This window comes from Lithobates pipiens, unplaced genomic scaffold (genome assembly GCF_037356315.1).
Source record: "Lithobates pipiens isolate NorthernLeopardFrog02 unplaced genomic scaffold, aLitPip1_a1.2 Scaffold_13, whole genome shotgun sequence".
NCBI classification, from domain to species: Eukaryota; Metazoa; Chordata; class Amphibia; order Anura; family Ranidae; genus Lithobates; species Lithobates pipiens.
The window spans coordinates 229,771,604-229,788,267 of NW_027507718.1; the positions used below are offsets into that span (position 1 = coordinate 229,771,604).

Below are 16,664 nucleotides of genomic sequence, written 5' to 3' on the forward strand. Positions count from 1 at the left end.
TGGCTGGGAGAGACACTACCTGACTAACTGACACTGATATTGCTAGTGTCACTTATACAGTAATCAGTGATAATACTGCCCCCTGTACTGATGATACTGGCCTGGGAAGATGATAACATCAAGAGGCAATGAAGGGGTTAAATGTGTGCCTAACAAGTGTAATGTGTACTGCTTTTACATACTTAGAGTTGAGGGAGAACAAACAGACAAATTGCTGTGTATGTACAGAGTTCTGTCTGTATGTCAATAAAAAACTCTGTGCTGTAATCGGCGACAGCCAATCAGTAGGTTTCAGCCATAAATCATTGGCTGAAATCTGCTGGCAAACTTGTGCTGTGTCCAATCACAGGCATGGGTCGGGGGGGGGGGCGTTCATGTGCTCCCCAAACCCAGAAGTTCGGTGGCAATGTAGTGTGCCGCCCTTCCACAGTAAATGTACTGTGGGCAGGCAGCAAACGATTAAAGTATACAGTGACATTCAGAGTTGTCCATCAGCCTTTGCCAACCAACCACCACGACAGATGACTCTCAGTGTTTACCCTACCCAAGCAATGAGTATGCTTAGTTGGTGGTCCTCAACTCAAAATCCCAGAAGCTATTCAATCAGGTCTTCTCACTCTGCCTTCTGCAGGCAAAATTGGCCTAGTGGAGTTTGTCCCTGCACCCCAAATTACACCCTAAATATGGGCACAACATGTAACATGTTTTAAAGGTGAACCTGTTAATTAAATTAGGAATGCAGCAGCGGGTCATTGGGAAACAGTAAGTATCAGTAACAGAGGAGGTGGGTTATCAAAAGAACTTCTTACTTTGGCCAAAGTAGGAAAATTGAATGATTCATTTTTTGTTTTCTGAAGTATTATATATAAAAAAAAAAAAAAATTGAACATGAACATAGAAATGGTAGCAGAGCCTAAAATGATGAGCTAGTCTTACTCCTCTGACTCGTGGTCTCTGGTAGTGAGAACAGAAGGCGCAGGAGTGCAGAGTGGCACGAGTGCTTGTAAATCTTGCTAGTAGCGGATCGGGTAACAAAAAAAAGACCGACAGTTTAAAAAAAATATATACTTTTTTTTTTTTTTTACTTTCTGCTATAAAACACATCCAATAATAAAAATGTTAAAAAATCTAATTTCTTCATCAATTTAAAAGTAAATAAATATGCCCATATACTTATATACTGCTACTTACAGATGCATACATCTGTACACAGTGTTTTCAAAGCTCATGTCAATGTGCTCTTAAGTTAAAAAAATAAAAGAAAAAAGCTTTAAAAATCGAAGTGCAAAACTTTGTAAAAATGCATTTCAGCACAACCTAAAAAATCCATGACTGTATGTCATGTGCAATCTTCTCCAGGGTAGAGGAGATATCTAGGATCTCATAGACCCTAGATATCTCCATAAAGGGGGCCTGTCATGTCTTATTTTTATCACAAGAGAAGTCCATCAGCCTTTGCCAACCAACCACCACGACAGCTGACTCTCAGTGTTTACCCTACCCAAGCAATGAGTATGCTTAGTTGGTGGTCCTCAACTCAAAATCCCAGAAGCTATTCAATCAGGTCTTCTCACTCTGCCTTCTGCAGGCAAAATTGGCCTAGTGGAGTTTGTCCCTGCACCCCAAATTAACGCTAGGACCAATACACGTACAAACCAATCTTAGCAACAGTAATTATCTTCCAGTTGATGGAACAAACTACCCATGCAGGAACACATGGCAAGTACCGAGAGGAAAAGCTGCCTTCTTGTGGACCCTACTATGCCAACCCTCTAAGTGAACTTACTTGCGCTGTCCTGTGATGTCACCGAGCGGCTGCAGACTCTGGAGGGATCCCAACAATAATGCAAAGATCACCCAGATTCCTAAATGCCAGCTGGCGCAACCTGCACCAGTTGCTCCCTCCCCCTTTCCTGCCTGACAAACCTACATTGATAATCATGCAGCTTGTTCTCTGATCACGCTCTGGTTGCACAACAGGAACATAAACTAGACCATTTACCTTAGTCAAAGCTATGGTCCAGAGAATAGTCTCTTTTACCTGCAATGAGACTAGTTGACAAACCTACATTGATAATCATGCAGCTTGTTCTCTGATCACGCTCTGGTTGCACAACAGGAACATAAACTAGACCATTTACCTTAGTCAAAGCTATGGTCCAGAGAATAGTCTCTTTTACCTGCAATGAGACAGAGTACATTCAATACTCTGAGGGAACAGGAGGACAACCGACGGGAAGTTCCCACCAGAAACCAGTCAGAAAGTTCCCCTTTCCACTTTATGTGTACCCCAGTGCTTTGAGAAATGTGCCCTCTCTCTAGTAGCAGGGTGTTATTACTTAGAATATAATTTTTTTTTCTTCTCCAGGGTAGAGGAGATATCTAGGATCTCATAGACCCTAGATATCTCCATAAAGGGGGCCTGTCATGTCTTATTTTTATCACAAGAGAGTTGTCCATCAGCCTTTGCCAACCAACCACCACGACAGCTGACTCTCAGTGTTTACCCTACCCAAGCAATGAGTATGCTTAGTTGGTGGTCCTCAACTCAAAATCCCAGAAGCTATTCAATCAGGTCTTCTCACTCTGCCTTCTGCAGGCAAAATTGGCCTAGTGGAGTTTGTCCCTGCACCCCAAATTAACGCTAGGACCAATACACGTACAAACCAATCTTAGCAACAGTAATTATCTTCCAGTTGATGGAACAAACTACCCATGCAGGAACACATGGCAAGTACCGAGAGGAAAAGCTGCCTTCTTGTGGACCCTACTATGCCAACCCTCTAAGTGAACTTACTTGCGCTGTCCTGTGATGTCACCGAGCGGCTGCAGACTCTGGAGGGATCCCAACAATAATGCAAAGATCACCCAGATTCCTAAATGCCAGCTGGCGCAACCTGCACCAGTTGCTCCCTCCCCCTTTCCTGCCTGACAAACCTACATTGATAATCATGCAGCTTGTTCTCTGATCACGCTCTGGTTGCACAACAGGAACATAAACTAGACCATTTACCTTAGTCAAAGCTATGGTCCAGAGAATAGTCTATTTTACCTGCAATGAGACAGAGTACATTCAATACTCTGAGGGAACAGGAGGACAACCGACGGGAAGTTCCCACCAGAAACCAGTCAGAAAGTTCCCCTTTCCACTTTATGTGTACCCCAGTGCTTTGAGAAATGTGCCCTCTCTCTAGTAGCAGGGTGTTATTACTTAGAATATAATTTTTTTTTCTTCTCCAGGGTAGAGGAGATATCTAGGATCTCATAGACCCTAGATATCTCCATAAAGGGGGCCTGTCATGTCTTATTTTTATCACAAGAGAAGTTTAAATTTCTATTGATAGGAACAAAACTGTTACATTAAAGGGACAGTGTAAAAATAAAATGTAATAAAATTAATAATATAATTTTTTTTAAAGTGTCCCAAAGTCTCCACAGAGAATCGAACGCATTCATACATAGGTTGTGCGCGCATATGTACACAGTGTTCGCACCACAAATGTGAGGTGTTGCCACAAACCTTATAGGGAGAGCAATAATTATAGTGCTAGACTTCCTCTGAAACTCTAAACTGGTAACCTGTAAAAAAAATGTAAAGTGTCACCTATGGATATTTTTATCCATAGTATTGTAAGTATAAGTAAGTATCGTAGTTTGTCACCATTGCATGAGTGTGCTTAATTTTAAGGTGTGACATGTTAAGTTACTGGGCGTAACATCATCTTTTTTTCTTTTTTTTTTTTTACAAAGAAAAGGGGATATATTTTGTGTTTTTTTCTTTTGCATTAAGATTCATTCATTCAATCATTCATGTGTATTTTTTCCAAATTTTACTTCTAAACAAAAAGTGTCAAAACAGGTGTGGTCATAAAAGGATTAAATGTGCAGCTGCTGTGGGAGAGAAGAACCCCTGCCTGCTGTCTGCAGGGGCTCTGAGGTTGAGGAGGCTGGTGATTACCAACGTGTTACATATTACACCCTAAATATGGGCACAACATGTAACATGTTTTAAAGGTGAACCTGTTAATTAAATTAGGAATGCAGCAGCGGGTCATTGGGAAACAGTAAGTATCAGTAACAGAGGAGGTGGGTTATCAAAAGAACTTCTTACTTTGGCCAAAGTAGGAAAATTGAATGATTCTTTTTTTGTTTTCTGAAGTATTATATATATAAAAAAAAAAAATTGAACATGAACATAGAAATGGTAGCAGAGCCTAAAATGATGAGCTAGTCTTACTCCTCTGACTCGTGGTCTCTGGTAGTGAGAACAGAAGGCGCAGGAGTGCAGAGTGGCACGAGTGCTTGTAAATCTTGCTAGTAGCGGATCGGGTAACAAAAAAAAGACCGACAGTTTAAAAAAAATATATACTTTTTTTTTTTTTTTTTTTACTTTCTGCTATAAAACACATCCAATAATAAAAATGTTAAAAAATCTAATTTCTTCATCAATTTAAAAGTAAATAAATATGCCCATATACTTATATACTGCTACTTACAGATGCATACATCTGTACACAGTGTTTTCAAAGCTCATGTCAATGTGCTCTTAAGTTAAAAAAATAAAAGAAAAAAGCTTTAAAAATCGAAGTGCAAAACTTTGTAAAAATGCATTTCAGCACAACCTAAAAAATCCATGACTGTATGTCATGTGCAATCATGATGCACAGAGCTCTGGCGTAAATGAGCCCTGAGTTGTTTCTACCATTCTAACAGAAGTAATTCTTTAAGGTGAACACAAGATGGCCTTAGAGTTTTACACTTTACATTTGTTTATTTTAACCAGTTATTGCCGTGTACCTTCTTACTTCAATCAGTCAAGGCCGAGCATTTTGTTTAGTTCTTAAACATATTAGTAATTTGAAAATCTATTTAGGTCCCCCTAAACCATATACTATATATACTAAAACAAAAAGGAAAACTATAGATTTGTACAAACTAACCACTTTAAGACCAGGCCTTTTTCTGACATTTGTTGCTTACAAGTAAAAATCTGTATTTTTTTTCTAGATTTTTTTTTAGCAGAGACCCTAGAGAATAAAATGGCGAGCATTGCAATATGTTATGTCACACTGTATTTGCACAGTGGTCTTTCAATTTTTTTGAAAAAAATACACTTTAACGGATTTAAAAAAAACAGTAAAGTTAGCCCAATTTCTTTGTATAATGTGAAAGATGATGTTACGCCAAGTAAATAGATACCTAACATGTCACGCTTTAAAATTGTGCATGCTCATGAAATGGCGACAAACTACGGTACTTAAAAATCCATAGGCGTCGCCTTAATTTTTTTTTGACCAGTTGCCTATTTAGAGTTACAGAAGAGATATAGTGCTAGAATTATTACTCTCGCTCTAACAATCGCAATGATACCTCTCATGTGTTGTTTGAACACCGTTTACATATGCAGGCTTGACTTACGTATGCAATTGCTTCTGCGCACAAGCTTGGAGAGATAGGGCGCATTCATTTATTTTTTCTTATTTATATTTTATTTTTCAACTGTCCCTTTAATAATTATTATTATTATTTTTTTGTTGGATCACTTTCATTCTTATTACAAGGAATGTAAACATCCCTTGTAATAGAAATAAGGACAGGTCCTCTTTATTGAGAGATCTGGGGTCAAAAAAGACCCCAGATCTCTCATTTACCTTTAAAAGCAAAAAAAATATATATATATATAATTTTGCTTTAAGGGGAAAAAAAACCCCCTAAAGGCCAAGAGGCAGAAGTGACATCAGACATCGCTCTGGCCCTCCAAGAAGGCTTCCCGACGGATCGGATTTGCTCTGGGCTTACCGATTGCTCCGGTAAGCTCGGATATGACTGGGAAGCAGTTGGAGGGGGTGGGGTGCCTCTCCACGCTGGGTAGCCAGCTAAATTAGTGGTTTTGTATATGTATGCAAATTCTACTTTTTCAGATATTTTCTTTTACTTTTTGACTTTTAAATATTTTTGTATTTTTACATGTTATATGAATTACCTTTTAGGCTCAAGTCGCACTGCTGTAATTAGATTTTGGTCCATCTTTCAGTGCAATTATGTAGTGAAACTTGGATGTAACTTGGATGCTACTTTGGTGTTACTTTAACCACTTTCAGACCGGACCATTTTGCTGGTCAATGACCAGAGGTCTTTTTCCAATTTGGCACTGCGCTGCTTTAACTGGTAATTGCGCGGTCATGCAATGTTGTACCCAAACAAAATTTGCGTCCTTTTCTTCCCACAAATAGAGCTTTCTTTTGATGGTATTTGATTGCCTCTGCGATTTTTATTTTTTGCGATATAAACGTAAAAAGACCGCAAATTTTGAAAAAAAATGATATTTTCTACTTTTTGTTATTAGAAAAATCCAATAAACTCAATTTTAGTCATACATTTAGGCCAAAATGTATTCAGCCACATGTCTTTGGTAAAAAAAAAGTCAATAACTGTATATTTATTGGTTTGCGCAAAAGTTGTCACATCTACAAACTAAGGTACCGTATATACTCGAGTATAGGCCGACCCGAATATAAGCCGAGGCCCCCAATTTACCCCCAAAAAAACTGGCAAACTTATTGACTCGTGTATAAGCCGAGGGTGAGACATGCCTGTCCATCCCTGTGTGTGTGTCCGTCCATCCCTGTGTGTCCGTCCATCCCTGTGTGTCCGTCCATCCCTGTGTGTCCGTCCATCCATCCCTGTGTGTGTGTGTGTCCATCCATCCATCCATCCCTGTGTGTGTGTGTCTCCATCCATCCATCCATCCCTGTGTGTGTGTGTCTCCATCCATCCCTGTGTGTGTGTGTCTCCATCCGTGTGTGTGTGTGTGTGTGTGTGTGTGTGTGTGTGTGTGTGTGTGTGTGTGTGTCCAGCCTACCTGTGTCCCGAGCCTTTGTCCCGAGCCTCCGTCCCGTGCCTTGCCTCCTTGCCTCTGTCCCGTGCCGTGCCTTGCCGCCGTGCCTTGCCTCCGTCCCGTCCCGTGCCGTGCCTTGCCTTGCCTCCGTCCCGTGCCCTCTTCGTCGGCGCCTCGGCGGCCATTGTAAAATTCAAAAGCTGCGCCGCCGCCTTCGCCTGTGATAGGCGGAACACTGAATTTCCCAGCAGCCTGTGTTCCGCCTATCACGGACATCGTATCATCCTCGTCCGTAGTACGAGGATGATACGATGTCCGTGATAGGCGGAACACAGGCTGCTGGGAAATTCAGTGTTCCGCCTATCACAGGCGAAGGCGGAGCCGGAGGCGCGGCTTTTGAATTATAGAATGGCCGCTGTCTGTCTGCTCGACACGCTGATCGAGCGGGCAGACAGCGATGACTCGAGTATAAGCCGAGGGGGGCACTTTCAGCCTCAAAAAAGAGGCTGAAAATCTCGGCTTATACTCGAGTATATACGGTACGTTTTCTGGAATTTACGCAGCTTTTAGTTTACGACTGCCTATCTCATTTCTTGAGGTGCTAAAATGGCAGGGCAGTACAAAACCCCCCCAAATGACCCCATTTTGGAAAGTAGACCCCCTAAGGAAATTGATAAGTGGCATGTTGAGCCCATTGAATATTTTATTTTTTTGCCTCAAGCGATTGAATAATGAAATTTTTTTATTTTTTACACAAAGTTGTCACTAAATGATATATTGCTCACACATGCTATGTGAAATGACACCCCAAAATAAATTCTGCTGCTTCTCCTGAGTACGGGGATACCACATATGTGGGACTTTTTCAGAGCCTAGCCGCGTACGGGGCCCCGAAAACCAAGCACCGCCTTCAGGCTTTCTAAGGGCGTAAATTTTTGATTTCACTTCTCACTACCTATTACAGTTTTGAAGGCCATAAAATGCCAAGATGGCACAAAACCCCCACAAATGACCCCATTTTAGAAAGTAGACACCCCAAGCTATTTGCTGAGAGGCATGTTGAGTCCATGGAATATTTTATATTTTGCCACAAGTTGCGGGAAAATTACAAACTTTAATTTTTTTTAATTTTTTTTTCACAAAGTTGTCACTAAATGATATATTGCTCACACATGCCATGGGCATATGTGAAATGACACCCCAAAATAAATTCTGCTGCTTCTCCTGAGTACGGGGATACCACATGTGTGGGATTCTTTGGGAGCCTAGCCGCGTACGGGGCCCCGAAAGCCAAGAACCGCCTTCAGGTTTTCTAAGGGCGTAAATATTTGACTTCACTCCTCACTACCTATTACAGTTTTGAAGGCCATAAAATGCCAAGATGGCACAAAACCCCCACAAATGACCCCATTTTAGAAAGTAGACACCCCAAGCTATTTGCTGAGAGGCATGTTGAGTCCATGGAATATTTTATATTTTGCCACAAGTTGCGGGAAAATTACAAACTTTTTTTTTTTTTTTTTTTTTTTTTCACAAAGTTGTCACTAAATGATATATTGCTCACGCATGCCATGGGCATATGTGAAATGACACCCCAAAATAAATTCTGCTGCTTCTCCTGAGTATGGGGATACCACATATGTGGGACTTTTTGGGAGCATAGCCGCGTACGGGGCCCCGAAAACCAAGCACCGCCTTCAGGCTTTCAGTTTTGAAGGCCATAAAATGGCCATAAAATGCCAAGATGGCACAAACCCCCCCAAATGACCCCATTTTGGAAAGTAGACACCCCTAAATTTAGGGGTACACTAGTGAGACTAGGTAATAAATGGCGGGTGCCCTGAAACTATAAAAAAATAACTAACCAACCAGCGTCACCTGTAACAGTTATATGGTGATCACTGGTGAAAGGGTTAACTAGGGGGCAATCAGGGGGCTTTATGCGGTAGTATATGGGGGTCCCTGGCGCTATAAAAAGCTGCGGCGAACCTAAATACCTACCTGCCTAACCAGCGTCACCTGTGACACTAATACAGCGATCAGAAAAACGATCGCTTATTAGGCTGGGTTCACACTGGAGCGATGCAGGAACGCCACGAATCCGCGGCGGGTTCCCGCATCGCATGCCTCCCGGCGGAAGTTCACACTGCCCTATGCGAACTGCTGGGAGTGTCAGTGAAATGTTAATGACACCCCCAGATCAGTTCGCATATCGCAGTGCGATCTGCAAACTCGGATCGCATGGTGTAAACTCCCATGCGATCCGATTCTGCTGCGGACCAAAAAAAGGGTCCCGTGCGAGTTTGCGGCGGGTGCGACACGAATTCAGCCATACTATCTGTATGGCTGAACTCGAATCGCACAGAGATCGGATGTGATTTGCACTGCAGTGCGGTGCGAATCACATCTGTTCTCATAAACCGCTGCAATGTGAACCCAGCCTTAGTGACACTGGCGACGGGGGGTGATCACGGGGTTAAACCTTTATTGGGGGGGTTAGGGGGGTACCTTAGAACTAAAGGGGGCTAACCCTAACTGCCCTAACAGTTATTACAGTCACAAATGACACCCGCCGGGGTGATCAGGGGGTTAAACCTTTATTAGGTAATAAATGGCGGGTGCCCTGAAACTATAAAAAAATAACTAACCAACCAGCGTCACCTGTAACAGTTATATGGTGATCACTGGTGAAAGGGTTAACTAGGGGGCAATCAGGGGGCTTTATGCGGTAGTATATGGGGGTCCCTGGCGCTATAAAAAGTTGCGGCGAACCTAAATACCTACCTGCCTAACTAGCGTCACCTGTGACACTAATACAGCGATCAGAAAAATGATCGCTTATTAGGCTGGGTTCACACTGGAGCGATGCGGGAACGCCACGAATCCGCGGCGGGTTCCCGCATCGCATGCCTCCCGGGGGCAGTTCACACTGCCCTATGCGAACTGCTGGGAGTGTCAGTGAAATGTTAATGACACCCCTAGATCAGTTCGCATATCGCAGTGCGATCTGCAAACTCGGATCGCATGGTGTGAACACCCATGCGATCCGATTCTGCTGCGGACCAAAAAAAGGGTCCCGTGCGAATTTGCGGCGGGTGCGGCGGGTGCGGCGCGAATTCAGCCATACTATCTGTATGGCTGAACTCGAATCGCACAGAGATCGGATGTGATTTGCACTGCAGTGCGGTGCGAATCACATCCGTTCTCATAAACCGCTGCAATGTGAACCCAGCCTTAGTGACACTGGCGACGGGGGGTGATCACGGGGTTAAACCTTTATTGGGGGGGTTAGGGGGGTACATTAGAACTAAAGGGGGCTAACCCTAACTGCCCTAACAGTTATTACAGTCACAAATGACACCAATGCAAAAAAAAAAAAATGCAATTGGTGTCACTGTGACTGGGGGGGCAGGGGTAATTGGGGGGGGGGGGGGGGTGATCGGGGGGTGAAGGGGGGGTGTGAGTGTGCCTGGCATGTTCTACTGTGTAGTGTCGTGTTGGTGCAACTCACCGATCCTCTCTCCTCGGTGCCGGAATGAAAAATACCGACACGGAGGAGAGATTACATCACTTCCTCTCCTGTGTTTACATTACAGGAGAGGAAGTGATGTCACGGAGCATTTCTATTCGTCGGGAGCGATCGCGAGGGGGTGGCCATGAATGAATGGCCGCCCCCTCATCCCGGATCGCTCCCGAACGAATACCGACCGCCGCAGGCACCGGGGGGGGCCCAATCGGGCCCCCCACCCGCGGGAAGGCAGGGACGTATATATACGCCCATATGCCTGCCCGTGCCATTCTGTCGACGTATATCGTCGTGCGGCGGTCGGCAAGTGGTTAAAGTGGTTTGTCAATTCTATGGGTGCCAAATCTTGCTGGAATCTCAACAAAGTACAGTTGTAGTACAGGAACCTTTTTTCAAAATTGCACTATGCTGAGTTGCATTGATTTAAATGATCACATTGAAATCAATGTGATTTCCATTGTCATGCAATTCTGTGCAACTCCACTCACATCTGAAATCATGCTAGTGTGAATGGAGCCCTCAAGTGCCTTACTTATTCACGGAAGGTCCTAGGAAGTTATCATGCACTCTCTTGCTTTACTTCTTGTAAGAGTGTTGTGTAGACTAGAATGACTGTCAGCATCTCTCCTGTTGCATGTAGATTAACATCAGGAGCAGAAATTTTTTGTTATAAACCTGTTTGGTGATATTTATTTGAATGTATTCCCTTCGCCTTAGATACAAGCATTTACATTTTTTAAATAAACCACCAAATAATTATGCTGTCCGTGCTAGAGAGTAATGCTGCACTCTATGTTCCGAATACAAGAAAAGAACAAAATAAGGGACTAAAAGAGTGTGCAAAACCTCTAACCATAAAGATCACAATGAAAACAAACAGTGAATTGACGCAAATAATATCAACTTCCATAAATAAAACCACCAATATAGTGGAAAAATAAAGCCATATTCAGTGTTACTCAAACAATGATACACTATATTGTCAAAAGTATTGTGCCACCTGCCTTTATACGCACACAAACTTTAATGGTATCCCAGTCTTCGTCCGTAGGGTTCAATGTTGAGTTGGCCCACCCTTTTTGCCTGTAACAGCTTCAACTCTTCAGGGAAGGCTGTCCACAAGGTCCATAAAGACATGGATGCGCGAGTTTGGGCTGGAGGAAATTGACTGGCCTGCACAGAGTGCTAACCTCAACCCCATAGAACACCTTGGGGATGAATTAGAGTGGAGACTGCGAGCCAAGCCTTCTTGTCCAACATCAGTGCCTAACCTCACAAATGTGCTTCTGGAGGAATGGGCAAACATTCCCATAGACACACTCCTAAACCTTGTGGACAGCCTGTGATAGCTGCAAAGTGCTGGCCAACTCAATACTGAACAATAGGTTAATTTGGCACACTCTGGGTAAGGCTATGTAATATAAAAACAGAGGTGGGGGTGGGATCACTGAAAGGGGTAATAATTAAACTCCATAAACAAATAGTCCATGTAAGGATATTAAATACACTGTCTTTAGAAGGCTGCCAGCTAACAGCTAGAAGAAACTCTGGAACATAAATTAAGACAAAAAGCAGCGCCTTCACAGTGTAGCAATGAAAAATTCAATCAATAGCTATAGTATCTCCCGCTGACCCTGTACCCAGAAGTGACATCTCTGTGTATCGTGCATCGCTGATCTCCATCCTAGCTTTCTGGGAACGCTGTGCGGCATCCACATCAGCCAACTACAGCAAGCGACACCAGACATGACTCCAGGACAGTGCGGATGATCCTTAGACCCCTTTCACACCAGGAAGTTTTGCAGGCGCTATAGCATTAGAAATAGCGCCTGCAATCCGCCCTAAAAAAGCTGCACCATTGTCTGTAGTGTGAAAGCCCGAGGGCTTTCACACTGCAGCTGTGCGCTGGCAGGACATCAGGGAAAAGTCCTGCCAGCAGCTTCTTTGGAGCGGTGAAAGAGCGGTGTGTTTACCGCTCCTCCACCGCTGCTCCCCATTGAAATCAATGGGGCAGCGCTGTAATACCACTGGCAAAATGCCGCTATAGAGAGTCTTAGGACTGCATTAGGGAGTGCCAGCACAGGCTGTCTGCACAGATCACCCAAGCCACATAAGCAAAAAGCCCATTCACGGTCTACGGGCCTCAACACCCATGTGAGTTGGTCCCATTTGATTTGATTAGATTATAAACCATCATATTTAAGTAAGTTAAAAAATGATTTTCTCTTATATAGTACGTAAGTGCAACTTTGGAGCCGAATTAAGATATTAGCAAATTTTCAGGATTTTTTTTTTCAGGTTAACACATTAAACATTTTTTAAGTCGGCAGCTACAAATACTGCAGCTGCTGACTTTTAATAAATGGGCACTTACCTTTCCTCTAGTCCAGCGATGTCTGCAGCCGAGGCCGAGCAATCGTTTTGGCTCTCGGCTGCTTCCGGCACCATTTTCGGTGAGGGAATCAGGAAGTGAAGCATTGCGACTTCACTTCCCAGTTGCCTACTGCACATGCGCAAGCCAAACAGCGCAATGGGAATGGTCTGGGCTGTCTCCTGTGTGTGTCCCAGCAGACAGCACGCCGGGACAGGAAGAGGCATAGACTCCTGTGGGAGTCTATGCCCGGAAGTGGGTGCAAATAACTGTCTTAGACAGGCATCTGCACCCCCCTCCCCCCTGAAAGGTGGCAATTGTGACACCGGAGGGGGGGAGGGTTCCGAAAGCGGAGGTTCAGTTTTTGTGTGAACCTCCGCTTTAAGCACAATAAAATAAACATTCCCCAGTGACCTATTTGTTACAGTTGTTTCCCCAACACTTACAGTTTACAACCTTCAATGCTGCTGATTCTTGCCTTCTCAGTGCTGCTTCCCTGGACTTCCAGTCTTCATAGGAAAGATTGAACAGTAGACAGTGCAGTCTCGTCTGTATGTTAGCTTGGGGGGAGCAGGGGAGATCCTTGCCACCCTAGGCTATAGGTCTGTGTGTTTCTGTTGATGCACACAGTGTAGGGAGATGCAACTGTAGTCATTACGTACAAGGGTGGCTTCATAGGATGCTGCATAAGTAAGGAGCAACCCTAAAAAAGGAAACCTGGGGCGATGGTTAAGGCAAAAGCTTAAGCAGAAACATAGGCAAGGAGTAAAAGATAAAGAAGCTGCATAGTCACTAAGTAAATAAAACAGCTGCTGAAAGTGCGTAAAAAGCTGAAGATTTAGTATGTCTTTAAACTCTCTTGAGGAAGTTGATACCACACATCTGTAAATTAGACTATGCTGATGAACAGAGCTCATGAGCTGAAGCATGTGCATGTAAAATATTGATGGAAAAAAAAGATTACATTGCCTTGGAGAGGCGGAAGGAGTGGGAGGGTGAAACACTTAACCACGACAGTAAGAAAAAAAGTATTTCATCTTTACTAAAGAGAAAGTGTAGTGTTTACAACAAAGTACCGTTTTTGACTTTTCTAGATTGTCCTGTAACCATTCTTGCGCCAAATTTATAAAAACTGAAGCACCAATCTTTGTAATATGTCACATGGTAATGGTGATTAGTATAATTTCTTCTGGGGACTTGAGAGTTGACCCAATGGGGGTTATTTACTAAAGGCAAATCCACTTTGCACTACAAGTACAAACTACAAGTGCAAAGTACACTTGAAATTGCACTGAAAATGCACTTGGAAGTAAAGTCACTGTAGATCCGAGGGGGACATGCAAGGAAAATTAAAAACAGCATTTTAGCTTGCACATGATTGGATGATAAAATCAGCAGAGCTTCCCCTCATTTCAGATCTACCCCTCAGATTTACACCAACTGCACTTCCAAGTGCACTTTCAGTGCAATTTCAAGTGCACTTTGCACTCGTAGTTTGCACTTGTAGTGCAAAGTGGATTTGCCTTTCGAAAATAACCCTCATTGCTGCAAATCAGGGACAGTCCCTCAAAATCAGGGATACTTGGGAGCTATGGTATAGTGTTTGGTGTTAGAGGCTAACTTTTTTAATCACAAGTTCACTTCAAATACATTGCTTCTACTTGCTGTCCTTTCCAATGTAATTATACATTTTGAAAAAAGCAATGGAATCCTCATATACAATAACTGTCTTTTGTTTTTATAATTGCAGGCTAAGTCGGGTGGCAAATGGCCTTTGAAATGGTATGCTCCAGAGTGCATACATTACCGTAAGTTTTCCAGTCGTAGTGATGTATGGAGCTTTGGTATAACCATGTGGGAAGCATTCAGCTATGGACAGAAACCTTACAAGGTATGAACTGCAATGCACATTAACTTAACAGTCTGAATGTCTGAACCTTCAGAAGAAGCTCTTTCTAGACACTCACTTTGCTTATGTTTGCATTGCAGAAATTAAAAGGCAATGAAGTAATTCATTTTATTGATAAGAATGAGCGCCTGCAGTGCCCTGCACAATGTCCTAAAGAAATGTATGAGCTCATGTTGGAATGCTGGACCTACAAGTGAGAACATTTTTATAACCTAGCAATTTTATTGTGATTTTAAACATTATATCATCTCTGATGTCCTAAACTGCAAATTTCATATTCTCAGGTTTCATTGATGCGTTGATTTTAGTTACAGGTGGATTCGAATAGTAGAGTCAGTCACTTGCTTATTATATTTCTCCTGATACTTTGAAGTAGAACTATAGGCAAAACTTTATTTTTTTTAATTTTGGATAGATCAACTGAGGGTTATAACGCCTGCCAGATTTTTTTTTATGCCATGTGTATCCCATTGTGGAGATTTTCCTTCACTTTCTGTCCCGTAGCCAAACAGGAAGTGAGAGGAAATCCCTGCAAATTAAGTGAATTCCTTGGGGACCACCAACTAGTGTGCCTATTGGAAGATTTCCCTTCTATTACTTTTCTGAGGACAACCCAACATTTGGGATTTTCTTTTACTTTCACGAATGAAAGTGAAAACAGGACAAATAGAGAGGGTGAATCTTCTTAACGGGGGGGGGGGGGGGGGGGGGGGCACAGACAGCAATAAAAATGCAGGGTCTCTACCATTCTATTGTACCGCATGGGTCTAAAGGGCAGGGGAGAAGAGAATGATTCTATTGAATATGCATTGTATATTGATATATTGCAATAATTAAAAGAACCAGAGCCAGACAAGAGGGGTGAGTGATAAGTTAGTTATTTACTGTGCTTATTATATATTTATTTTAATTGAGCTGTTTTACTACCTTAATGTAAGGCCCATGTCACACTGGAATTGCAACATCAATTTGTAGCAGCTACAGAATCTCCTTTGTTGGTCTTTTTGTTGCTAGGAAAAAAAATGCAGGCAATACAAATCTGTGGTACAAAAGTTCCAGGTAAAACTCTTTTATGGGGTGTTTGAAGCTAGTTAATGAATTGCCAACTTTAGCAGGTAACCTGTGATCCAACCCAGCTGAAGATGACCATGTTACATCACATGTTTGTAGCTGCTTGGATAAGTATTTTAGTAAGCTACAGAAGCTAAACTATAGCTTGTTGCAGATGGCCATAACAAATAAGCAAAAGTTGGTAACTACTACGAACTTCGGCTACAAGGTTGCTAAAATGGCACCGTCATAAATCAGGTTACTAAAACCATTCATTTTCCCACATAGGATGGAGGATCGCCCAAATTTTGAGACTGTGGAAAACAAAATGAGAAAATATTATTACAGTGTTGCTAACAAAACCGAAGATCCGACTTCTCCTTCGCCTAAAGAGAAGACAGGCTGAAATGATCCGAAAACCTGTTTGGAGGGCAATGGGGAAAAAAAAGCCCTTTACAACATAATAAAGAAAACTTTTAGTGGACACTTCATTGACAAGTAACTTAAACAGCATACTGTAAATATAATTTCCATATATAAAGATATACAATATATTCCTTTGTTGTACTTACTACACTTAAGCAATGCCATTCAGGAATATGTCTAAAAGGTCATATGAATAAAGATGGGTTTGGGGGGAAAAAAATTGAAAGATTGGGGTTTTCAAAGCCGTTTTTGTTTTTTTTCTGGAAAAATAAAAAAGAAAGGAGTGTGGAATATGTTGTTTTACAATGATAGATAATATATCTATGACATGGTGTTCAAACTATATAACATGAAGACCTTATTGAAAGATATCTGATACTTTATTTAAAGTCTTAAATTATTGCAAGTTCTCTCAGGCTCAGCTCAGCTGAAGACAAGCAAATCCTGGAATACAGTTCAAGTAACTCTGCGCTTCTCAATGTAGTTCTCAAACAAGAGAAATATGCATTTTTGCCACTAGGGGCACTGCAGGGGAAAGGCTCCA

At 42.4% G+C, this 16,664-nt stretch overlaps 1 protein-coding gene across 1 annotated transcript in view; it reads left to right on the forward strand.

The window, feature by feature from the left end:
- ZAP70 (zeta chain of T cell receptor associated protein kinase 70) overlaps positions 1-16,411 on the forward strand; it is a 168,195-nt gene extending 151,784 nt beyond the window's left edge. Inside the window, exons 11-13 of the mRNA XM_077476316.1 lie at positions 14,486-14,626; positions 14,725-14,837; positions 15,983-16,411. Coding sequence (XP_077332442.1) covers positions 14,486-14,626; positions 14,725-14,837; positions 15,983-16,100 — 372 coding nt within the window. The 3' untranslated portion in view covers positions 16,101-16,411. The remainder of the gene's footprint in view (positions 1-14,485; positions 14,627-14,724; positions 14,838-15,982) is intronic.
- The last annotated feature ends 253 nt before the right edge of the window (positions 16,412-16,664 follow it).